The following is a 26,348-nucleotide window of genomic DNA, read 5'->3' on the forward strand; positions in this document are numbered from 1 at the left end:
TATATATATATATATATATGTATATGACTTTCGCTGTCATCGTTATAAACGATGAATACGTCGATACACGTACACCGTCTCACGATATATATAATTTACACAAAAAAAAAGAGAAACGTAACTGTACAATGATTACATTCTCGCGCGTTCCCCTTTCAGACGCTCCACACTCACGCACCACAGTCACACACACAGGCACGCCAAGAAACTTCTTTATCACACTCGTCAACACGTCTTCGCTACACTCGGTCCCGCGGGGCGTCGACGCCGCGGGACCAAATGCCGCTCGGAAGGAATCGACATTAAGATTAAAAAAAGGGGAGGAAAAAAACAGAGGATCACTTCGAAGATTGCGGGATAAAAGGAACATAGAGGAGGTCACACGCGCTCTATAATTATAAGTAACGATCACACGTGCGATCACTAAATGCCTAACTGTCTTCGTCTTCTCAGAGCCGCGGTATACGCGCGCGCGTGCGCGCGCACACACACACACACACCCCCTCCCCCTCCGACGGTGAATTTACCGGACCTCCTCGAGCGAGCCGATTCCACCTTTCGCACGTGATATGATATCGAAGATACGAGAGCTACTACCTCGTTACGGCGACTATCTAATGATATGCTTGTTTCTCTCGTAATCGAATATGACGTTTGGGCTTTATAACGTACATTGTGTTATGTGCATACGAATTGTTACAGCGAAGATCAGCGAAATTACGAAAAGAAAGGGAGAAGAAATACCCTAAACCTCTGTACGTATGTATATGTATATGTACGTGTGTGCGTGTGTGTGTAGCTTTCTGCGACTGCGTGTCAAAGTTAAGATAATATAGACGATGGTTCCTTTCCTTCTCTCTTTTTTTCGTCGCTGAAGTGTTGGTTAAATTTCTCCAGCGATACAACAGCTCCGCGCGAAGACGAAAACGACCGACGTTCGGGCCGCGATCCGTAACGTGTATCCTACGTTTCGGAAAACAGAAAAGCAAAGACAGAAAGCAACTCGGAAGCTTGCAGGTACTATGTCTGCGGCGGTGTCGCTAATCAATCGGTTAATTAATTAGCACGCGCGTTACAGACCGTATCGAATCGCTATGCCGGCGACTATAATTGTAGCCGCGATCGATCCTGATATAAATTTACACTTTGGTATACAAATACATATAACCTAATTACGCATATCGCCATTGCGTCCTTCGACGAGCCGAGCTCGAGTTTATAACTATTGTGCAATACACGTTTCAGAGAATCACCGTACGTGCGTCTTCTTCGTTCTCCCGTTTTCTCCCTCTTGCTCTTTCTCTCTCTCACTCTCTCTCGGTCTCCGCGTCTCTCTCTTCACGTCTCGAGAGGCTGTCACAGTAAATATATGTACAATACAATCAGGTACAATAGTAGCGTGAGGAAATTGATCAGTTTAGCTTCTAGGAAGACGGAACGACGGACGGGTAAACGCATAAAGAGAGGAAGGAAGAGGATACAGGGATAAGGTAAAAGAAAAAGAGAGGAAAAGAGAGGAGAAGAGAGGAAAAGAGAGAGAGAGAGAGAGAGAGAGAGAGAGAGAGAGAGAGAGAGAGAGAGAGNAGAACGAAGATCTTTCTCTTCGCAGTCCATGAGATCGTTCATTCGACCGTGCGCATTTCGCCTTTCCTTTCCGACCTATATCAAATTTGCAGAACGATTTTGATTCTTTTTTTTTTTCAACATGTACGGTTCGGGACGCGAGAAGCTTGTATATATATTTGGTCTGTTTGATCAGAGCAGATCTGTAGAATCCGTAGAAATGTCTAATTGACGGAAATGAAGTAGCGGTAGAGTGCGCGTTATACAATGTGCAAATGACCTCTGCGCGACCTATTCGCAAGCGCACAGGGGTGGATCGTAAGCGCGATCGAGACGAGGAAAGTGCATTTCCCACGGAGAGGGAGAGAGACACGCGCTCTCCGTAGTGATAAGCTCAACTGTTCCTCGCGCGCACGCGCCTTCCCTTTCCGACGAGACTGGCGGGGGTCATACAGCTGCATTTTGTGCGTTCGATTGTAGTGGCCAGCGACGTCGGTCGCACGACGACTATTGGTCCGCTTGTTCGCTGATCTCCTCGTTCTCGGACACGGACGGCGACGGCGTCCTGTCGTGGTTCGTGCAGTTCTCCGCCTGGCACTTGCTCTCGGCGATCTCCAGCCAGTGCCGCTTGTTCTCCCTGACCCCGTCGACGAGCGGCAACAGCTTGTCCGACAATTGGGCGAACGCCTGCAAAGAGAGCGCAATAACGTAAATGAAAGCATTCGACGAGGTTGGATCGGATTGTTGTTCATCCGAAGAGATAATCGTTCGTACCTCGTAGATAGGCAGGCAGATCGAGTCGATGAAGCCGACTTGCATCATCGGCAGTTGGTCTTGCTTCTCCCGATTCATGATGTCCTGCAAAGTCCGAGTGTTCGCATTAGGTCCGTTTCACACGGTAAGTCGGACGTCGCTGCTGGATATCGGTACGTCGGCTGATGGTCCAACCGGAGAGAATTTCTTTCTCGAAAAGGAGTTCTCTCATTGGACCATCGACCATTGGACGACTGGTCCGGCTACTCACGATAGGCGTGATGTTGAGCGTTTTCCTCTCTATGTCGCCCTGCTCGAAGAATTCTCGGCTAACGAGTTCGGCTACCCTCTTCTCGACGTCCCAGGGTTTCGTGATGGCGGCCAAATCGCAAACCGTCATCAGCATACCGCGCAGGAGCTCGCGGTGTTCGGTGTACGCCCAGTTATAAGCGCCGCCGCGCGCTATAGTGAGAAAGGCGCCGCGTTTCCGGAAGTAAACGGCCAGGTCGGTCGAGAGTATCGCTTCTTCGAGCACCTTCACCACGCGCGAGTACTCCTCCGGCGAAAGATTCGACAATATCTGATTGCCCTGGCTGCTCAGGATCATGAGGCACTGGTCGAAATGGTGGTGCTCCATCGTCGAGGTCGAGTACAGCTGCGCCAGTGGCGAAGAGGCTCTGTAAATGAGAAATTATTCTGTGGTAAAATGCCTGTCACACGCAAGAAGTACCGTAAGGCCCATACAAAAACGCGAGCGGTAAGCAAATGACCGTAAGGAGGATAATCCGGCTGTGATTGGTCAATTTCTTACCGCTTATGTTTTTCTATGTACCTCGGCTCTAAGTGTGTTTTATCGTTGGGGGAGAAATCGGCTTCTTATTAGATTTTCCGCACAAGAAATTTTCATTAAATAAAAATGTGAATTCGATTATTTTTTCGCGCTTAGATTAGCTTGTGTTTAGGTAAGGTAATAAAAACAGTGCGAAAATCGATGTCTCGCCTTTTGGTTCTCGCTACTGTTCTATATCATATCTTTGTTACTTAACTTTGTCAATCGATAAAATTATTACTATTATTATCTGGGAGTGTAACTTATGACACTCACTTAATTTGGAAGGAATTGTTCGTCCCACGATGGTCGAGGTCGTGACACAGGCAGGCAATGATGAGCGCGAGACACTCGATTTCACCGAAGATCTTCCACCACTGCGTAGCCTAGAGAAGGACGGCGCGATTATAGTCGCGAAAACGATCTCTCGATTATTACGATTTACTGGAAAGGAGTCTCCTCTCACCGTTAAAATGGCGAACATCATCTGAGCCACGTTGAAGGCGTGCCGCCAGTTGTGATACGTGACGTTTCGATAGTTCTTCTTCACGCTGAGCAGCCAACGACACAGCACCGTGTAGTCGATGTGAAACCGCTCGACGAAGTCCAAGTCGAGGAACATCCTGAGGCACGCGGAGAGGGTGTCGTCGTCTGTCATGTGCTTGTCGTCGAACTTGAAATCGTGCAGTTGAAAGTGCGCCGACGACGGGACCCTTATGGTCTGTCGAGCAGAGTGTAGCGCGCGTTAGAAGAGCGTCGGAAATGTCACAGCTGATCGACGCCAGCGGGGAGGGAAAAGTCGGAAGCGTACCAACCTTCAGTCTCTGGGCGTCTTCCAGCGACGCCGACGCATGGTAACTCAGTACTTCCAGAGTGACGCTCTGTTTCGCCATCGCTATCACAGCCTTTTCATACCTGCGAAACGGACGGGATTCGAGATTAGCTTAAGCCGACCGACGGGGAGGCTCACTATAGAGCGGAGATCGAGATGCAAAATAGCGAGCACACACTCACATGTGCGTATTGTGAATCCCCATTCCGCAGAATATCGCGAACGCCTCGACGAAGTTCTCGTCGTTCTTCGTGAACGGCAGGTCGTCGAACTTGTTGATCAGCTGAATGACACCGATTATCTGGCCGGAGGAATTCTTGATGGCCATGCAGAGTATCGTGCGATGCTTGAAGCCGGCGCCGTCGTCCACCATCGGGTCGAATCGCAGGTCTTCGTAAGCGTTCGGTATGTTAACGGTCTGAAAATCACTTTTACAGATCGTCTCGAGAGCTAATGCTTTCGCGCGTGTTCTACGGGGTGGTGCGCGCGTTACAATCCGAATGCAATACTCACTTCACCGGTAGTCGCTACGTAACCCGTGATGCCGACGTTAATGGGGAACCTACTTTCGAACGGACTGAAAAGGGGGAAGACGGGGCTGTTAGATTTCTCGAGCAAACTCCTCGAGGAGTGACGACGATTAGACGTAATTACAAACTTGATTCACCTAGTGCGAGAATCGGAATCCTCACCAGCGAGATCGTTCGCCTCGAAGTCGAAGACTCGCGAGAAACTCCCCTTCGAAGCTTTGTGCACGAGCAGCACCTGAAGGGACGACAATTGCGACATTAACGCGAATCATGCCTTTCTTCCGGCTCGCGCAAGAATCGTCATGCCTCTTCGATAAACGATCCCGATTTAGAGAATCAAATCAGAAGGGCGTGTAAGGGCCGGTTGTAACGGTGCGCAATTTTGGGACACAATAAACACTAAAAATGTAAATTTGGAAAATCCATTCATCGTTCGAATTATTCCGAGTTTCGGCCCTCATTTAAACTTCTTTCATCATTTGCACTTTTAATTTATCCTCTCGATCGAATGATCATTTTAAAGCCGTATATATATACATCTTTCGTGTCTTCATTTCCAGTCCAATTACCTGAACACGTTGGCATTGAATCAACGACTGCGTGTGCGTGAGGATCCTGAAGACCATGTGCTCTATCGTGCTTTGCTCCTCGAAGATCATCCTAGCTAGATCCAGCAGAACCTAAGGTCGATTTTTACAGAAAAATATAATACAATCCTTCTCTCTCGTCATTGCCGATCGCTCCGAGGAGATCGATTCTCCTACCTGATTCCTCTTCACCTCCAATTGGCTCTTTTCGTAAAGTTGCGCGTTCCTCAAGCCGATCCCGCAGAACTGCAGGTAACCGGCGAATACTTTCTCGTCCTGGGCGGTGAACTGTCCCTCGCCGCCGAGCTTGTTGATCACCTGCGCCACTCCGATTACGTCGCCGTTGCAGTCCTTGATCGGCATGCACAGCAAGGCTCGCGTACGGTATCCCGTTAACGCGTCGATGTCGCGGTTGAACCTCGCGTCCTGAGAACGTTCGAGTCCCTTTTCAGTCCGGTGCGCAAAGTTCGTTCGAGGATATTCCGAGCTGGAATTTCCCGGCAAGAAAAATCCTCGCGCGACGTACCGCGACGCAATTAGAGTGTGGGGGATATTAGAGAGAGAAAGAGGATGAGAGCGAAATCAAGATAAGACACTCGTCAGATAAGTTGAACTCGGCCTGCGTTTCTTATTTATGTCGGAAACGATGGTATTCCCTGATACGAGCGGGCGTTATGATTCATTCGACGAGATGCTCAACACGATCGATCGGCCGTGAAGCGCGCGTCGCGCTCTCGTTAGATAGGAGACTGATCGATCGAGAGAAAGGAGGGGGAGGCGGGGGTGTTACAGGCCCGCTTATCAAATTGATTTAACGGGAAACGGTAATTTCCGAGTCTTGCCTTGTAAGCGTCCGGTATGTTGACGGGTTCGCCGCTCTCAGCGACGTAGCCGACGATGCCGGTGCCCCACGGTATCTTGATCTCGTCCTTCTTCTCCATCTCCAGCAGCGTGGACCTCGAGCAGACGTCGAAGAGCTTCGACACCAGGCACCGGCTCCTCGTGTAGCACTGCTGGTCGTTGCACCGCGAGTTCTCGCCGTCGGGGCTGTTCGCGGCGGCGGTCTCAGCGGCCTCGTGATTCGGCGAGGAGGACGGCGGCGGCATCGCGCAGCTCCTCTCGCCCTGGACGAGGAAGAGCGAGCCACGGTCCGCGTGCAGCAGCGTGCTGACGTTCTGCAGGATCTTGTGGCAGAGCGATCTCACGTCCAGCTCGTGACAGATGTCTTTGACCTACGAGACCGACTCTCTTAGAGCGAAAGGCTACAGTAAACACAATCAGGGAGACTCACCAACTCAAAGATGAGGTCCTTCTCGTCGAGGTGCCTGAGCTCGTGCCTGGACCGCCTCTGCGGCCGGCTCGAGTTGCCGGATCCGACCTGCGGCCCGGTCGGCTGACCCGTGTCGCCCGGCGACACGCTCAGGAAGGTCGGCGTGCCGTCGATCGTGTTGACGATCGGCTTCAGGAGGCCGCCCCGCTCGAACTCGTGTGCCGAGATCTTGCGCACCGGCGTAGTCGCGCCGGAGCCGCCGGTGCCGCCGCGACCGGACGACGAGTTACCGGCCGCCACGCCGTGGGTCGGACTCGACAGCTCCACGCAGCTGCTGGACGATGACGTCGGCGTCGCGTGCGACACCAGCCACATATCCACGGTCTGTCGGGTCGCTTTCCTGCGGGCGGGAAGAGACGTTTCAACATCTTTCCGAGGAGGTAGGGACGCATTTAGAAACGCGAGACTCGATCCCTTCGCTTCCCGCCGATTCGAACGCGGAAAGAAGGAATATCAGCTGTTCCTACAACTGAAATTTCGTTACCAGACCTGAGAGCTGCGTTTCAATACTCGCTGCCTGAGTCTCCGGGAATCTCGAGTATACGTGACGTGAACTAGAAATATTCAATACCGGAAGTGAACATCGGGATGCAGCTCTAGTCTTTAAGTCACCTTCAGTTATATTGTATGGACGATGAATTTTCACCCGTCAGACATTTTTCGTTGTAGGAGATATTTCCTCTAGCTATGGGGGTTAATTTCCTTTTCCACGAAGAGAGAGATACCTGAGAAAGTAATCGTTGACGAAGTCGGGGTGCTCGTCGAGCCAAGCCTCCATACGAGCGTACTCGGGGTCGTACACCGTCGAGGTGGACGTGGAGGAGTAATAAGCGCTGACGCCGCCGCTGCCGCTGCTTCCATCCTGCACCTGTTGCAGCATGCTTTGGCTCGCCATGGCGCCCTGCGCCCCTTGCACCGCCTGCACACAGGGAGCCGCCGTCTCCGCCGTCATCCTCGGCTCCTCGATGCTCCGCAAGTGCAGGCCTGCGATTCATGAAAGAAAGGAATAAAAGATAATCGCGTTGACCGAAACAAAAAGAGAACGTCGCTCGTTGAGAGAGAGAGAGAGAGAGAGAGAGATTCCGCGCGGGGGCCGTTTACACACGGAGTTACAGCTTCCTCGGTTTTAAAATAAGAGAGCGGAGGCGGCGCGGGCGATAACATCGTTCCTCTTGAAAAATTAGACAAGCGTGTCCGCGGAAAGAAGAGGAAGAGGAAAGAAATGGGATGACGCGCGTGATTTCAGAGTGTCTACTCAAAGCCGAAAAAGAATCCCCCATTCCTTGGTTTTCCAGGCATATTATTAAAAATTCCCAACATGAGAGTATTTTTAAACGTATCTCGCAGATGAACGCATGTTTATCGTGCAAAGTTCTTAATATTTTCCATTCATAAAGGGAAAACTATAATTCCGAAATACAGTATGCATATACAGTATACAGAGATTCGTCGAAAAACAAATCTTCTTGAGAGTATCGCGAACACGTCTAGATGTAAAATGTGAAATGTTTAGTGTACAAATGTTTAATAAATTAATCATTAATCATTAATAATTATTATTAATTATTAAGCAGTGTTTCGGGGTTTTATAACTTTTGATTATTTCGAAAAAGTTGATTTTCGCAAAATTATAATCTATATAATCTACATAAATCGTAGACATAAGCATCAACATTCTATATACGTATATATTCAAGGTTGTTTTGTCTTTAAGTTTCTGTTTACTATTTAAATATTAGTATTTCTCTTATATTTATAAGAGATTATAGTCTGTTCTATATCTACATATATAATTTAAACGTTTAATTATATTGTTCTGATGTTTAGAGCAAACTGATTTGGAAAATATTAAGGACATTGTATAATAAATTATCTTGATATTTCGGGATTATGACTTTTCGAAACGTTACTTTGTGCTTCGAATTTCGGTTTTTTGACGATAATGCATGTCCACCGTTTTTGTCTGCAATTCTCAATGAAGAAAATATTATTAACCCTTTGCACTCGAGGGCTCCGGAGCGGAGCCATTTAAAATTTGTCTTCAAACTCGAGGGCTCCGCTATGGAGACAATGCAAATAACTTTCAGTTCATAACATAAGGACAAAGACAAATCGTAAAAACTATTGTGTATAGGATATTCCGCTCTTGCTATTTGCATTGTCTCCATAGCGGAGCCCTCGAGTGCAAAGGGTTAAATCAAATTCAGTCGATTACATAATATTTTCCTATGAAGAACGCGAAAATGCCAAACAACGTTTAAAGTTCCCCGATTTTTGATAAAATTCCCTGAGAATTCTCTGATCTTTTCCAGGTATAAACAAATTCCCTGAAAATTCCGGGGTTTTCAAGTTTTTCCAGGCAGTAAACAATCTGGACTTCGAGTCTTAAGGTATTCATTTATGCGCGCGTATTTTCTCGCCCGACGACGACGACGTAGCGATTCCGTCATGCACGCTCGTCATTCGCACGCACGCACGCACGCACGCACGCACGCACGCACGCACGCACGCAGGCATGCGAGCGAGCGAGCGAGCAACAGTACGACGGTCGACATCGCGTATGTCGCGCCGCGGGAACGGATATTGCACATCAAAGGAAAACCACGTAACGTCACCGTCGCCTCGCGCTTCCCCACGCCGTGCGCGCGAAGGTAGTGTTGTTGTACGGCGAGAACGGCGTTACTCGTTCGTCACGCGTCCAAAGTATAAGGCTGGCTCATATTTTATTCGCCGCGCGTGCCGCGGAGGCAGCGGACGAGAAAGAGCGTTCCGCGCGGACTTCATCGGCGCGCGAGCGCGAACCGCTTATCTCGCGAGACCGCGCGACAGCTCCCCCGCGTGCTTTCCGCGGGATTTCCCGGCAGCGCGAGGAGCCTAAAGTCCTTCGAGTCTGACTATCATCGACTATCATCGACTTCTCGCTGATTGTCGTCTACTTTCTCACTTGATCAAGAGTGACGGGGGACTGAGGATTGTCAAGTAAATTGACTCCATTTGTAACTATCTGTTATTCTAAGATGGGAGATATAATAATAATAATAATAAAAGTTAACTTCTATAAAATTAAAAAAATCGATTTTTGTTGAAAATAAATATTATTGTACGGACGAACATTACACAATTTTGTGGTAATTTTTACTATGATACCTTCTCCGTGTATGAGTGTTCACATTGACCTGAATGACAAATGTGTGACGGATAGTACGGCTTGCGGCAGATGCCCAGTATAAAATTAAGTGATAAGCAATTACATGTAATAATAGATAAATGATCTTGTAATGACATGCAATAATAATAATTTTAGCATTCAAAAAAATAATTATTATCATTATAATTATCATATAATAATAATTATTAATTTGTATATCCTTAAAAAAATGAAACGCCCGAATGAAACGTCTGAACTCGATATATTGGTTACTTTCCAACAAGAGACGCAAAAGTCTAGTTGTATCATCATTTGTCCTTATTTCGCCTGAGGCAAAGAACAAGACAATAAATGATGTAACTAGACTCATGTCGACTTGCGTCTCTTCCTGAAAAGCAACCATTATACACGCTCTTCATTAATAAAAAGATATTCTAGTGACGAACCAGACACCGTTCTTGATAATTAAAAAAAAAAAAAGAAAAAAAAGCCGGAGGGATGGCCAAACTCTTACTTGACGGACTCTAGTCCCGACCCCGCTCCCGGTAATTTAACGTACGTGTCATACATGACGAAAAACAGCCGCGGATCGACACCACCATCTTCTCCGCCACCCCACCACCACCACTATCACCACCTTCGACACCACTCTTCTTCTTTTTCTTTACGCGAGCCGCGGTACCGGTATCGGATCCGTGCGGAAAAGTCGAGGACTCGTCGCGGAAAGCACAGGCGACGGGCGTGCGTGCGAGAGAGCGTACGTGTAATCGAAATCCGTGGAAAAACACGAGGCGACACGACACGAGTTACCGGGTAAATTTCCTACGGGAGGAGCGCGCGGCGGCACTCTTCACGGATGAGTTACCCGCGTCGCGTTGGTCCTGGCTCTCATTCGATCCGCCGATTACGGACTACAGGCTGGTCGACTGCACACGGATGTCGCCGCGATAATCGACTAGAGCGGAGTAGTCACGTAGAACATTAGCTTTTTCGACGCGCTTGATATATCGGACTGTCGCGGGAATTCCTGCGGATTTTTCCCTCGTTCCTTCTCTCTCGCTCTTCCTCCTCGCATTGTCCGCCATGAGAGCCCGCGGATGAATATTTACGCCGTTCGCGTTCTTTTCGCAAGTCGCCGCTTCGAGCTCTCGGGAAACACGAGCGTACGACCGGCGTTTTCGAAAGCTTCGACGCACTGACTGCAAAACAGACCGACGCTCGAGACGCTTTCCGGAGTTATATACGATTCTGTTCGCTTCATTTTGCAATAAGAAATCTCTGTACGAATTGCGCTGCGACGATCCGATATTCTCTCTCTCACTCACTCTCTTTCTGTCTCTCTCTCTCTCTCTCTCTCCCCCTCTTTCTCTATATTTCTTTTTTCCCGTGCGACTTTGCCGCACTCCTGCAGTCGATTCGAACGATACATTTTCCTTCGTGGGAAGGATTGCTTATCCGGAATCGCCCGGTAGAGAAAAATTGTTCCTCCACGCTGTGGAAGATCCAAGCTCGATTCACAGCGGAACGACGTGGTGGTGGTGCGCGCGTGGGTGGGCCGATGTTCCAACATTCCTTCATACTTCCGCTCCCCCTCCCCCCCTCCATCGTTGTTGTTAGTGATAATTTCAAACTCTTCGATTCTTACACGCGCGCTGAATATCGATAGCCCGTTTAGCCAAGTTACCCGATTGTATAGGGGCGCGCGACCGGTGTGCGAGCGCGACGCGCATCTTAACACCCGTTATACATATGTCGTGCGTGCGTCAGAGGAGAGGCAGCCGAACTGTAAAATGCGACCGCACGTTTGGAAGGAAACAAAGGATATTATCACGAGGTTTTGCGCAGCTTCCGTTTCGCGGCACGCGACCACGAGAGGCACACACGCCGAGTGGACGCTTTGAATACTCGCCGTTTTTACTTCGCACGTAACACAATCGAATAAATTTTCGATACGATGCGCGAGAACGTCGCTTGCTTTCGCCGTTCGCCGTGGCGGAGAAAAAGAGAGAGAGAGAGAGAGAGAGAGGGAAAGAGAGAGAGAGAGAGAGTATACGATAATCGTCATCGCGAAGATAGTGCAAGCCAAACAACTGAAATTAAAGCTTACGTTAAGCTACGACCGGCTGATAATCGCGCGCGCGCATCGTAAAATTCGATCGAATTATCTATGCGTCGGAGCGGCTTCCGATAACGCCACCACCACCCGTCACCCGGAGATACTCGCTCGTCGATATTTTCTCCATCGCTCCGACTCCGACCGTTAGACCACATTGTTTTCCCCGGCTCAAGTTCGGAAGTTTCTTTATATTTTCACGGAATACGGGAGAGAGAGAGAGAGAGAGAGAGAGAGAGAGAGGTAGAGCGGGGATTCCGCCGGCTCCTTCGCGCGAATATTTTTAGAAATCTTCTCTCGCCGTGAGTGATTAACACATCGCACTTCAGATGGAAAATTACAGTCTACTAGTAATCGCTACGGTAGTTAATAGTCATCCCAACGTGATTCTTTCATCCGCCACTTATCACATTTCAGCGTGCGCTGCGCCGAGCGCGCCTGCCGCTCCTGTTAGCGAATCTAATATGTCGGTGCTGTTATTATTATTACACACTATAATTCATGTCCCTCACTTTCGTGCAATTCGTACACGTACGTAATATTTTCCGCACATGTCGCCCATTTTTCTACCCCCCCCCCCATCCTCCTCACCCCGTTTCCCATTATTATCTCATATACCTTTAACCTTTCCATTTCGTCCGGCGGTGTTTACTCAGGACAACTAATTTTCCGCACAGGATATTTTCCCCCTCGGTGAAACGAATATAAGTAAAACAAAAGGGAAGGGAGCGGAATCGTCCGGGACGGTGTAATCGGCGGCGGCCCGGCGAAATGAAAAGACGCGGCTAGCTGTTTTCGTCGTCGGGTATCCGCAAACTCGAGGGACAGACTCGCACGATATATTCGCCAATACACACGAGTTTGCGCGAAGTTACAAAGGCGAAGGATGCCCCGCTCGTTTTGGCGGGTAGCAGAGCGGTATAGTCGGGAAGCCGAAACAAACTGGCCAACCAACTGGACAGCTAATCAACCCACGAACCAACTGACCAACCAACTAACCAATCAACTGAACAACTAATTCTAGATTTAAAGGCTCGGAAAAGACTCTTTCCCATTTTTCCGCGGTTTTTCCATTATACTTTCCGTTGCACTTTTTCCACGGATTTTTTTGGTTTTTTATTGCGTAAAAATGGAAAAGAAGTGGTTTTTTTTAAACTAACCAACTCAACCACACGGAAATTTAAACTGCTCATATAATACAATTAAAATTTAGTTACCAGGTCTAGTTTTTAGCTATAGAAAACTACAAGAATAAAAAATAGCTAAATTAATTAAATTTTAGTTGTATTATAGGAACAGCTAATTTTTTACCTTTGGAAGCTAGTTTTTAGCCTTGGGAGCTAATTCTTTTTTTTTCGTGCAGCCAACCAACCAACCAATTATAATTTTTAGGTTCTGGAAAAAATCCCATTTATTTCCCAACTTTTCGCGAATTTCTTCGGTTTCTGTTCCAAGGGCATAAACATTCATTTAGAAAAACATTCATTTAGAAAAATTTCCGTCTGTTCAGTTGAAAGCTGCCTTTTTTCCGTAAAGAAGATACGAAACCAAAAATATCCGCGGAAAAATTGGGAAAAGAAAAGCGATTTACTCCAAAACTTTAAAACTATATAACTAACTAACCAACCATAATTTTAAAAGCTCGAAAGAAACCGGTTTTCTTTCAATTTTTTCTGCGATTCTTTTCGATTTCTTCCCGCAGAAAACGTAAAAGAAAAGTCATTTTTCTCCATTTTCCACGAATTATCTATCCCAGGGTTTTCTGCGGGAAAATGAGAAAATTGGCGTTTTTCTAATTGTACAATTATACAATTAACCAACCAATTAACCGACCGACTGACCTTCACGCGCCTCGCCTCGTCCCGATGGCGCCAAGCTGACCTATCTGCTCGGCCAACGCGGCTTGTCTCCGAGTAGTCGCAACCGGCCGATCAGCCGGCCGCGATCGTTGTGTTCTTCGTTGCGCCCCCGGGCTCTCTTTCCCTCTTTCCCTCGCAGTTATGTCACGGACATCGCGTGTCATAGCCGTCGGTCGCGACGGAAGGAACTTGACGCGACGAAAAAAAAAAAACCTCACCGGTCGATTTTGACGAGGACATAATAAGGTTTGAAGATCGAGTCACCGCTTAATAATCGGTTCCGCTCCGGCGAGCCGGTGATCGATCGCTCCCGAAATTGAATCGGCTCGACCGTGCGGCTTCGGCCGTTTTCAGGAGAGCGATTCGCGTCTCTCGCCTTGGACCAGTTTCCCGGCTCCGGGAAAAACGATTGTCGAGAGTTCGCGCCGGTTAAGATTCGCGCGTTCGAGGCGAGAGCATGAGCGAGGTCGAAGGACGAGGTTGAAGGACGAGGTCGAGAGCAGCGATGTCGTCGAAAGGCCGCTCTTTCCGCCGATCTTGCTTCTCTCAATTTTCCTCCGCTCTCACTTGAAGAGCCGAACGGCCATTGGGGGGAGAACCGAATCTGATGAGAATCCTCGGAGACAGTGACGCGAACGATGGAACATGAACGCGATCAATTGACCGGGAACCGGAAGCAACCCAGAAGCCGCGCGTTCGGTCGCGCGGCCGTCTGCGAGCGCGACGAAGAGGTGAGGTCGTGCAGGACTCGAAGGCGCGGTGGAAGGACGGAAAGGCCGGCGAGAACGAGACGAAGAAGGATTTATCGTCTCTCGGGCGTCGATCTCACCGTGTCCATCCGTTGGGGGCCCCCCGCGTTCCTGTTCGCGTTCGTTCGAATGTACACGAAGAGGAGGCCACCGAAACCTGCTCTCGGACCGGTCGCCGGTTCTTCGTTTTCTGACAACGTCAGATTCTCCTCTCTCTCTCTCTCTCCTTCCTCCTCCCCTTCGCGAGCTCGGCTCCTTTAGCCGTCAAGTTCAACGCTACCGTTCCCTCAAATCCGCAAGGAAGGAACGAGCGAACGCGCGTCGTCCGCCAGCTCCTCCGTCCTTCCCCATCCTGCCGTTATTTCTTCCCCCTTCGCACCCCGGGAACATCGGCGACATCTTTGACGGCGGCACACCGGTAGCCGCCACTGCGGCTAATGGCAGCAGCTACGTAGGCGATATCTCGCGCTAATCGAGCGGCGCGACCCACGTTCTTCTGAAAATTCGTGCATCGCAGCCGATTCTTCCGGCACGCGCGATATTGGCACCCCACCAGCCACGGTTCCGCATGCAGAGCCAAAACGATGCGGCACGATGGAGAAACAAACAACCCCGACGGAGACGCATTGCGACGCGGTGCGATGAAATTTTCATTCGAACCGACCGGGCACATTCCGAGAGCGTTTCCGCTTTATTGCCGGACCTCGTGTGCGTCTGGAATTCCCCCCCTCCCCCCTTCAAGTTCAAGCTCACCGAGTAGCGTAACCACGAGAGAGAGAGAGAGAAGCGTCGAACGGTATCGAGAAAGGGGCCGAAGGGAGGAAGAGGACGATCCCGCGACTCGTGGATGCCCGCACTCGTCGCCGTCGTACTCAACGTCGCCCGATAGGCGCGAGCCTCGGGGGGACAGCAGACTGAATCGAGAAAAAAGCGCGCGTCATCTTTCAACGGGTGTTTCAACAACGGGCAACTTTTATCCCCGAGGAGACGGGAAAGCTCATCATCGAGCTCCACTTTCGGCGCGCAAGAGGTAAACTCGAGGCGACGCAAAGGCGACGCTGCTATATTAAACTCGACCAGCACGTGTAGATGCGCGCGCGCGCGCGCGTGCTCGTCGCGTTGCGTCCTCGTCGTCGTCGTGATCGTCGTGTGCTCTTCATCGTCGTCGTCGACATTGTCGCAACCAACAAGAGGCTATACACAGGGTGTATCCGAACTCTACCGACGAACTTACAGGACAGATTCTACGTTGGAAAGTACAGTAAAGACATTTTAGCCAGCATATGTCCGCAAAAGTTTGGTCCTTGAGATATGTTCCCTTCAGGATATCGATCATCATTTTTCCCCTAGGGTAAAAACGTAAAGAGTAAAAGGTGAAATGTTCTCGAATTAGAAAATTTTTACACTTTTTACGAGTTTATATTAGAGGAGAAGATTCGTACTGATCACGAATCTTTTCATCCGGATGTAAATTCGTGAAAAATGTAAATTTTCCACTGAAAATATTTCACTTGTCACGTTTCCGCTCTAAGAGGAAGTTGCGTGATCGATGAATCTTTTCATCCGGGTATAAATTTGTGAAAAATGTAAGTTTTCCGCTGAAAATATTTCACTTTTCACGTTTCTGCTCTTAGGGGAAGATGCGTGATCGATACCCGGAAAATGACAACGATGAAAGAAAATGTCGCGATAAGCGGGTTAAGAATACAACACTTTTTTTATCTGTTTTTGAATATAATATCTATCAACTTTGATATTTCTGAATATTAATCGAAGAATCATTTATTATGATGTTGATATATTAGTATCGGTTGCCGCAAGTAAGATTAAATAAAATATTTTCCTTGATATCATGGACGTCTACGAATGTTGTCAATTGTGTATTGATAAAGGAGGCGGACACTTTGAACAATTTTTATAACAGTCTAGTTACACGAAGAAAGTATTGTAATAAATATTACCACAATTTTGTAATGTTGGGCCACACCGGTATCGGCTGAAATTATAATGTGTATCGTAAACTTTAATGATGTATATAATGTATACATCTCAATTAAATATTACAATGTACATAACAAATTCGATAATTCGTGGTCCAGCAATACAAAATTTTGTAGTAATTTTCACTACAATATTTTCTCCGTGTACTTATTGTTTGTAAAACACGATTTAATGAATAAAATATATACTTTTTTTTTTAACTGAGATTTTGCGGTACCTACATCTCGGAAACTATGTGTTTAAGGATATATGTTTATTCAAACTTTTTTTACTTATTTATTTTTTTTATGTAGCATCTATTCTACGAGTTTGCCGGTGAAGTTCAGGCACACCCTGTATCTCAGGCGCAGCGTTACCGTGTTACGCTTCTTTGCGTTTCCCCGACTTTTCCGTGCGTACCGCGGCGGTCTTGCCGCGCATGGAAAACGCGGCGAAGTCAATTCCCTCCGTGTCCCGGGGGAGGAGGAGATCGAGTTTAGCGAGGGGATGTTTGAGCACACGTCACACAGACCTCCCGGTTATAACCGGCGAGATAAGGTTCACGTGGAGCGCGAAGAACGCTCCACGCAAAAAGACTAACGGCGGGAACTCCTCTCTGGGAGGTCTCCGGAGTGATCGCGCACGAAAATCGCGGGTCGTCGGGGAACCTCGGTGCTCCTTGTAATCGGCCAAGTTACGCAACGGAGAATGAAGCGACGGTTACCTTGGCCAATGCAAATACGTGCCGCCGCCGTCGTCGTCGTTATTCGTCTCGTATACGATCGCTACCGCAATATCGGTGTAACGACGAATCACGCGAACCGAGAGCCACGAAGAACATACCGCTCTTCTTGGCTCGTCCCACGCGATCGGCTATTCGCGTGCCGCACGGATCTTCGATTTAGTGAACGTGCGTGAGAGAGAATCGTCGTCCGTTCTTTATGGTTTTTACGCTTACCGAGATCGCGCCTTTTACGCTATTATCTTATAAGCGTCGTGTAGAAGTGACATTATCTCGTGACGTGCGTAACTTGCTCAACACTGGGTCACCTATGACAGATACACACATGACGGGATGTCTCGGCGCGATTTCTAATCTAAGGAAAGAATTATAAACTGCCATGAGGAGCAAAACACGGGGAAAAAAATATTTCGTACTTGTGACTTAAAATCGGCTCTTGTTAAAATTTTTGTGTTAAATTTTTAATATACCCGCGCGCAGAGTTGGACATCATTCGAATAAATTTTGGTTTAATTGATATTTAAATAAATAAATTTTTATTTATCATTTGCTTTATCTTTTATTCGCATTATTGTCATTTATATTATTTGATATTCGAATATGTGCATTATACGTTATTTGCATGTTTGTAATTATTCGTTATTTTTTTATTCATCTGTGTCATTTATTACTTGTGTTATTATTTGCAAACGTCCATGTGTGTATGTGTATGAGAATTCACACTTCATTGTATTACTTGTATTTAATATTATTATTATTATTTTAATATCTCAATAATATATTAAAACATTCAAACAAAATTTATTTGTTATATTTACAGGATAAATAGAGAAAGGACAAGATAAATAATAAATGATGAGTATTAAATAACACGAATAATGAACAATGCGAATAATAAATTATTTGCATGTTCATTTAAATAAATTATTATTCTTTCGTCATTCATTTGAATAAATTATTTAAATGAATATCACCATTTGACATCTCTTGAATAAAGCTGTTACTTATGCATTTACTTTTTATTTATTATTAAAAATTTTAAATTTGCCCAAGTCGGTCTGTATGTTAATTTATTAATAATAAAATTGATGTGGACTATATGAGACATACGAAACGTGTTAAATTTAACATACGATTTTTCGCTGTACATGGATAATCTGACCCAATTCAACACTAATATTGTCAGTATTAATACTAAGTGTGAGAGGAGAAAATTTTCCATCCTGATTTCTAACAAGATTCTATTCTAAGTAGCACGTATACGCGATTTCAATACAGTTCTAACGCTCTTTCCCCCGATGCAGTTTGGAACGCAAGCCGATGGCTGTCCAATGAGAGCGTTCAATTTCTGGGAATTAATCGGAAGCAAGTTTTCTCATTAGAGCCTCGGCTGCGTTCCAAACTGCATCGGGGAAAAAAGCGTTGCAACGCGTAGTACCGAAGCCAAATGTGCGACGATCCGCGAGAGCACTTCTTGCGCATGTCATTCTCATCTCGCGAATCCGTGATCCTCGCGATTCGGTCCCGGACTATGTGAGATCTGTCTGTCTATTATTTGTTTGTTTTGCGCCGCGATGAGATTACGCAACAGTGTGCGCGATAAGATTCGACGACACGGATTGACCATTATCGTTATCGCTTTCTCGTTTTCGGATTACGCGACTCGCGTCGTTACGGTTACCTGACAAGTGCGTAAATACGTAAATAATTTCACTGATAAACGCCGGCCCGGTGATATCGGGTCAAAGCGCAAGTGTGCTACTCCGCGTGTACGCGTGTGCGCGCGTGTGTGAGTATATCTGCGTGACGAGCTGGAGCGATAGAAACTTCGTTTTAAATTCAAGCTCGTTAGCTCGATAAGACTAGCAGCTTTATCGCTCGGTGTAAATCTTATCGCGACGCATTAGCATCGCGCGCGCGCGATCAAAAATCGCTTCCCGACAAACGCGTCCGCCCGCGCATTTTTCTGCAACGCGAGCCGGCCGAGGCGATTTTCCTCATTCGCTTTTTTTTTATTTCAAACACAACCGGGGATATCTCTCGTCGCGTCGTGCGTACGTTTTTTTTTCTGGAAGAACGCGTCGAGTGGTTGATCATCGATTCGTACCGCGAATCGCGATCCGCTGCAATCAGATGTTGCTCGAGTGTCGATCTCTGCGATCACGAGAGCCCGAGAGAGAGTCGCTCTCGAGACTTCTCTCTCTCTTTCGCACTTGAATTTTTCTCCTTCTTCCTCTTCCCTTTTTTCCGTTGCACCGCGCGCGTCACGGAGGTTAATGCATTCACGATGCGATCCCGCGACGCGCCGGACAATTCTCTCTCTTTTTCTCTCTATTTATGTGTAATTTTTCAGTATTTACTTATTTAAAAGAAACGTTTGTACTTTTTATTTCTTATTCATATGTAATCATTTATCAGTTTCGACATAAGCTATAATGTAAAGGTAAATTAGCAATTATGTATCGCTTATGATTAGGATGTTTGAGGGGTTTTGTCCCCGAGAGCAGTATAAATGCTTCCTCTCTCTCGCATTTTCTCTCCCGCTCGCGCAGCAGCCGGAGTTATAGGTTTTCGCGATGTCTTACAGCTAATCCGACCCGCGCCCCGCTATTATACTATTACGACCTGTGGGGCTCTCTAATGGGGCCCATGCTGCGCACGAGGGAATCACGTTGCCGCGTAATGCCTGTGCACGCACGTCCCATCGTGCGTCGCGCATACAGATAGACGGGAGAAACTCACGACGAACGCGCCCCGTCCGTCCGTCAGCCGTTGGCCCTGCGTCGCGCCGTTGCGACGCTCTCTCACACGACTCTGTGTGCGTGCGTGTACACAGCCGCGGAGTAACGGCCGCGTCGCTTTCAACCTATTTCGCGGAGACGCGTTGAAAAATATGCGCCCGACGTGCGTGCGTAAGAGGAGAGGAGCCAGGGAATCCCTCGGCGATGACGAGTGGAAATCGCTCGTCACCGTTAGCGTGTTTGCGCGCGCCGCGTTACGCGTCGCTTTCTTCGGTCGCGCCGCGCGTAATCGAGGGAGTTCCTCGATCCGGGGTGGTGTTCAGTAACGAAGAAGACAGAAACTGCTGTCCTCGTCGATTCAGCGCGCGGAAAAGAGGAAATTGGCCACCCGTACAAATGAAATTTACCTACCGGAGCTTTTTAGCTGGCTCTTTAGCCCCGTGGGCGATAAAAACTAAGTATGGGGACGAGGAATCGGATAAATCGACTAGATTTCAGTCGTATCACACGCACGGCTAATTTCGTTTCCCGCGCGCGGCAACCTCGATACTTCGCGCCGGTCGGATAATATTTCTCACGCGACACGCCGACGACGTGGAGAGAAAATTCGGTTACACGTCGTGCCAGCCTGACGCGCCGGTTGAAAAATCGTTTCTCTCTGGGACTTACATTGATCGAATATCTTAAGCATCGCTTTCTTCAGCTGCATAATCGCGCGGAGAGTCGCCCTTCGGACGAGGAGCAACGACCAAGGCGCAAGCAAGTCCGACCTCTCGTCGTCGTCTCGAATAGTAGCTGTTGTTATCCGCTCGGCCGATTCCTCGGACCATCGTCGATAAGGCGATACCTTCAAAGAGCCACTGCTGACCGTCGTCGTCGGCCCACAACAGGACGCTGCATCTCGCCGCACGACGCCGCGGTCGCGGTCGTCCGGCGAGTCGACATCCTCTTTCTTCTTCTCCTTTCGCTTCCTCTAGGTCAACACGCGCGCTGTATGCGCTTCTGCGTTCGTGCGTACCTTCTGAAGTGCGCGTACGTGAATGCGTGCACACGATGCACTCGACTGACGCACACCGCGCGCGCAACGCGCACTACCACTCGCGGCAAGGAAGTCGTCACTTCCGGCGAGCCTGGAATCCGCACGATGAATGAACTCGTTCGCGTAATCGCTCCCACGTACCACGACCTCTCGGGGGCAAATCCAGTCCGATAACACCCACGTGGTGTCTCCGTAAGCGAGAGCCTCGAGGCGAGGCGATAGCGCGACGCTCGATCTAAGAAACGGTACGTCGAGCAGGGAGGAAGAGAGAGAGAGAGAGAGAGCAAGAAACGAATTCGCCTTCACTTCCCGTGGAAGATCGCAGAGACCGACGAGGAAAGTTTTACGTTACGACGTCCGTCGTCGAGAATTGCCACGCGCGCGCTTTATCGCGCGGCGAGGCGAGTTACTCGGCTCGCTGGCTGAGACGCGGGACAAACTAGGAAGCAACCGATCCGTTTACGAGCGTCCACCCTTGCCGAGGGTTCTCTCTCTCTCTCCCCTTCTGTGGTCACTTCAAGAATAGCAACGCGAGACTCGCCGTAACTATCGGCCGCTTCTGCGAGATTCGCGATGATGACGACGACGGTGACGATGGAGAGGACGACGTTTGAACGACCGTTTGCCGTGGATTCTTCAACGATTGAGATTAACACACCTTCTCCGAGAGCTTGATTTTCTCTCTCTCCCTCTCTCTCTGTCTCGCGTCCGATATCGATTCTCGATGCTTCAGATTTGAACGGAAGCGCGACTCTTCTGCCCGTCGAGGTGCTGCGAAGTGCGCGAGGCTTGCCTCTCCTCCGTTTGATCTACGCAAAAGCGCATTCTTCCGAAGAAACGAGCACGGCGAGCTGGCGAAACGTTGGAACGTTGGCGCGCGCGCGCCGCGGTGGTGCGCCGACTCCGCGGTTGCGGCGAGGAGGGACCCGATCGCTCCGACGGCGCGGCGTGATGCTCTTCGCGCACAAGTTTAGCCGCGACTGTTGAGTTCCCGTCGAGTGGAACCGAGTTGAGTTAAACCGAGTCGCGCGGCGGTCGGGAGCCAGAAGAGAAGGGGAAGAGAGAACGAGAGAGGAAGAGAGAAAGAGAGAGAGAGGGCGAAAAAGAGAGGGAGGGAGGGGGGCAAAGTTCTAATTCCGATTAACACAGCTGCACGCCTATTTTGAGAGCAAATCAAATTATCGGTCGTAGTCGAAATTAGGGAGAGAACGGGGCGGGATGGAAGAAGGGAGTCGACGACGACGAGACGTCTTGGACTCTCACGAAGAAACGCGGAACCCAGCGAGGGAGGAAGAAAGTAACCAAGAAGAAGAAGCGGCGTATCGACTGCCGAGGTCGCATGACGCAAATGACGAATCGAAATTACCAGCGGCGCGTGTGCTCCGCGCGTAAGCCACGCGGATCGCAGGAAAAAATTTTCAGCCGATTGCGAATGAGCCCGGATAAATATTATTCGCTATCTCGCTTCATGTCGCCTATGTCGCCGCATGTATAATGCGCCTGCATCGTCGTATTCGCGCGATAACTCGCGCGCGTGCATGAACAACGCGTGTACTCGTGCACGCGTCATCGCACGGAGAAGAAGAAAAAACAGAGAGGAGCGAGAGAAAGAAAGACGAAGAGGAGGGCAGGAGTGAGGGGGGGGGGGGATAGATAGAGAGAGAGNAGAGAGAGAAGCTGAAGAAGTGTTCGTACCAGCTAGATCTTGTTATACACCGAGTAAGCCGTCTCGTTCGCTCGTTCTTATGCGCGGAAGCTTCGGATAAACGCTCGGCTAGACTCATCTGAACGACCGTCTGACGTCTTTCGGGATGAAGCAGTTAACGCGATCGCATTACATTTTCGCACTCTTTCGGAGAATTCCGCCATCCGATCTGACTCTTAAGTGTGCACGCGCTTACGTATTCGAGTTTGACATTTCTTCCCACACGGACGACCTGAAAACTCAGAGATCGAATAACTCCGAACCACGACCGCTCGGCGTTTTTAATCCTTCGACCATCATGGGTCGAACAGACCCGGGTGAGTTGTGTTTCAAGGGCTATGGCGAAAAGAAGAGCGCGATCTACGGGTTTTCTCTTCTTCTGAAAACTTATCAGAGAGTTGCTCTGTCCGATAGACGTGGTGTGGATTTGATAAACCGATTAATGCGTGTTTGGGAGCAAATCTGAGGTCAAGTCAGGCAGGGTTAGTTAGACCCATAGTGCGGTCGGTGTGTAACTTTACGCCACAAGTGACTATTTTGCTGGAAAATCGTGTATGAACGTAAATGAGCATTGTAATTGCGTGTATTTTTTTTAATAATAAATAATGTTATGTTAATGCCAGATGACGTGTAACTTATGCGAGCGCGTCCTGCAAAACTTAATTCTGAATAATTAATTTTTTTAAACAATGCATGTTTCTAGTTTGTAAGTAAAAAAAGATTAAACCATTTTTATACTTCCACAACAAAAACATGTTTTCCTATAAAAACACCTATTTTCGACCTTTCAAAATATTTCAAAATATCCTCTTTTCAGTGATCTAAAAAATGTTTTTCACAGATATACTAGAATCATATTTCTTTTTATTAGAACTATCTTTCAGCTCCATCGTCCTACAGTTGCAAATAAAAATAATAAAAAATAAGAAAATTACGATTTTTTAGGTAAAACATTACCATTCGCGAGATCGCTGCCTAAATTCGAATTTTTTCTTTCAGTAACTTAAAACTTGGTTTTCTATAAATACATGGTCGAATATTAAAGTAGAAGAGTTACACTTTATCTTAATTTTATCAACCTTTTTTTCTTTTTTCTTCAGATATGAAATTTAGAAAATTATATAGGGTCAACATGAACCTGTTTGTGGTGCGAGCGACTTTTCAGAAATGTGCGGTCGAAGGGTTAAATAGCGCGGTCGGAAAAAAATGGAAAAATTAGCATTTACTCTCGAGACACGTACGAGAATGTACAGAACGATAAAAAAGAAAGAGAATACGAAGAAAAACACGCGGGCTCTCTTCCCGTCTCTGTGTCTTTTTGTTGCGCCGCGTCTTTCGAGAGAAGCGATAAGTGCGTAAGCGCGTGTGCCACGTGTGTACGTACACACACCGGGTACACCGATAGGCACACGTACGGCCAGGCGCGTTAATACCGTCCGATTCATTCACGCCCGATTTTCTCCCTTAGTCCGAATTCACAATAAGTGTAATCAGCTTTTTTGCCCTTGCTCTAAGCAATAAAATGTAACGTAATTTCTGACAAAAGACATTGCTAAAAAGACAACGCTTTTCGGCAATTTCTGACAAGAGGCGTTTGCCAAGAAACGCTGCTAGAAGTCGTAGTAACTATAGTTTCAGTTCCGGAAAAAAAAAAATAAATAAATAAAAATATTTTTTCCCTATTTTCCCCGCACATTTCTTTGAGTAAAAAAAAATGCCAAGGATACAAAAATTCGTTTAGAAAAATTCACGTGTGTTCGATTAAAACCTGCCGTGTTTACTTTTTTCCGTAAAGAAGGCAACAAACCAAAGAAATCCGCGGAAAAACTTAAAAAAAAAAAAAAACATTTTTTCCCCCGAAACTTAAAACTATAGCAATAACGTTGAAATTTAAGGAACCGCGACGCCTAGTAGCACCACTTGCACTTTAAAATTACGTTGTAATTTCGGGCTTGAAATAAAAGGCTAAGGGATTGCACTTACTCTTATTATGGATCCGGACTAATGTTCGAGGATCGTAATTCTGCCGGTTTACGCGGTTAGTCACTCGCTCATCCGTTTCGCAAAGAATCGTCGAATCGCGCGCGCGTCACCGAGGTCTCGCCTCGTGAGTACGGCCGCGCCGAACAGTGCTAACGCGGCTGATCGTACGTGGCGGCTCGCGTCGCGTCGTCGGATTATGCAACTGATGAGGTAGCGTTCGTGGTATCGCACGGTACATCGGGATTACGCCTCGTAGCTCGCAAGCGTCAGCGTTATTAAGGACGTCGACGGAGCCGCGAGGATTTTTGCTTTCTCGCCGGCGAATCTTAGACTGCATATTCCGAAACGTTCATTTCGAGGAAAATTTTATTCTCGGCTCGGCTGCTCCAAAACCTGACCTGAGCGATTGATTCCTCTTCCGTCACCGTAGGTCACCGAGGTAAAATTGTCCTCGAAGAGAATCTTTTCGAATGTAGCCTTAAACGCGAAGCAGCTCTCTTCTCTTCTCTCTTCCTATCTTTCTTTCTTCCTTTCTTCCTCTTTCTCCCTCTCTCTTTCTTTCTCTCGGAGAGACTCGAAGTACACTAATCGTCGCCGGCTCAGTCGCGGTTCAGCCTCACGCGTTTCTCGTCTCGAGCCCGGGCACGCTGCTGCTGATGTTGCTGCTCCTCGTCGTTATAACGGAATCGTTCGCGCTACAGCGCGTTGCGAATTTCTCTTCACGGATGATACGTTGCGCTCGCTCGCTCGCTCGCGAGAGAGAAAGAGAGAGAGAGACGGTCTTGCGCGCGCGACTCTCTAAACCGCTCCGAGACTAAAGTCACCGAGGAATTTCCTCCGCGATCGTGAATCACGACGCCGCAAAAGTCGGCCGTTCTCTTCTTCCCCTCCGCCCTCGGCTCGTGCCACGGGACCCGCTGCGAGCGATTTATTCGTTACGAGGTTTCGATACATTTCACAGCACTACCAGGCGAAAGGAGCGGGGCTGGCGGCGGGGAAAAAATTTTTCCAACCACGCGTTTCGAAAGGAACTCGAGATTAACGTCGGCGACCGGTCTCTCTCTCTCTCTCTCTCTCTTTCTCTCTCGATGCAATGTCGCGGACACCGTCGCAACCTTGACCGATCTCGACGAGCGACACGTCTGTCCGCCATCGAAGTTCGTGCTCTCCTCGGCATTGACACGCTCGCCAATGCCAATGACAGCCCGTTACGGCGGTTACCACGTCCGTCCGTCCGTCCGTCTACCCGTCGTACTGCGCGCCGAGACCCTTCGTCTCCCTTATTCTCCTCGTCTTCGGGTAGCAGGCGCGTCTCTCGAGAGCTGCCACATTCGCGGCAGCGGAAGGCCGCAACCTTCGTAAATTAGCCGCCCGCTAATTGATGTATCCGCTCGAGTACTTTCCGGCCGGCGGCGCGTAGTAAGTAAGCGCTTCGTCAGCCACGAGAACGATCCGTAGGTGGGATCGGCTCGCTCGCTCGCTCGTTCATTCGCTTGACGTCGAAAGCAGCTTTCGACCGAAAGCCGATTTAACGAGCAAATACCGCGGGAGTCAACGGGAGAGGGGGTGGGGCGGCGATTAAAACGTTAACGAAGCGGACGGAGATTCGCGTCGGAGGAATAAATATACGAAGGCGTTCGAGAGAAAGAGAGAAGAAGGCGAGAAAGCCGGCTGAGACGAAGATTCAGGATTAGGCGAGTGGGGTCAATGAGTGCGGGTCAAACGAGCACGCGACTCGTATCGAATTAGCTTGTCGCACTGAAATTGACCTCCAGGCTAATTCCACGATCCGCGTTCGCACGCGCCTTCACGACCACGGCACGGCAGATACACACGTGGAGCGCTCGCGCGTACCTCGCGTGAAA

General features: G+C 48.3%; 1 protein-coding gene across 5 annotated transcripts in view; it reads right to left on the reverse strand.

Annotated features, from left to right (window-relative positions):
• Nucleotides 1-1,690: 1,690 nt before the first annotated feature.
• LOC106746718 (dual 3',5'-cyclic-AMP and -GMP phosphodiesterase 11) overlaps nucleotides 1,691-26,348 on the reverse strand; it is a 38,215-nt gene continuing 13,557 nt past the window's right edge. For 2 of the 5 annotated variants that reach the window (XM_014623577.1, XM_014623578.1), the window contains 14 exons: nucleotides 7,150-7,408; nucleotides 6,386-6,764; nucleotides 5,937-6,326; nucleotides 5,272-5,520; nucleotides 5,077-5,187; nucleotides 4,645-4,742; nucleotides 4,491-4,554; nucleotides 4,160-4,395; nucleotides 3,961-4,060; nucleotides 3,612-3,866; nucleotides 3,422-3,531; nucleotides 2,588-2,993; nucleotides 2,338-2,421; nucleotides 1,691-2,250 (listed from right to left, as the gene is read on the reverse strand). In XM_014623577.1, coding sequence (XP_014479063.1) covers nucleotides 2,071-2,250; nucleotides 2,338-2,421; nucleotides 2,588-2,993; nucleotides 3,422-3,531; nucleotides 3,612-3,866; nucleotides 3,961-4,060; nucleotides 4,160-4,395; nucleotides 4,491-4,554; nucleotides 4,645-4,742; nucleotides 5,077-5,187; nucleotides 5,272-5,520; nucleotides 5,937-6,326; nucleotides 6,386-6,764; nucleotides 7,150-7,376 — 2,889 coding nt within the window. In that variant the 5' untranslated portion in view covers nucleotides 7,377-7,408 and the 3' untranslated portion in view covers nucleotides 1,691-2,070. Of the gene's footprint in view, nucleotides 2,251-2,337; nucleotides 2,422-2,587; nucleotides 2,994-3,421; nucleotides 3,532-3,611; nucleotides 3,867-3,960; nucleotides 4,061-4,159; nucleotides 4,396-4,490; nucleotides 4,555-4,644; nucleotides 4,743-5,076; nucleotides 5,188-5,271; nucleotides 5,521-5,936; nucleotides 6,327-6,385; nucleotides 6,765-7,149; nucleotides 7,409-20,425; nucleotides 22,432-26,348 lie in introns of those variants that run through there. The other 3 variants (XM_014623574.1, XM_014623576.1, XM_014623573.1) reach the window with 3 other exon arrangements.

Source organism: Dinoponera quadriceps, unplaced genomic scaffold, assembly GCF_001313825.1.
Source record: "Dinoponera quadriceps isolate SergipeBrazil2010 unplaced genomic scaffold, ASM131382v1 scaffold1565, whole genome shotgun sequence".
Taxonomy (NCBI): domain Eukaryota; kingdom Metazoa; phylum Arthropoda; class Insecta; order Hymenoptera; family Formicidae; genus Dinoponera; species Dinoponera quadriceps.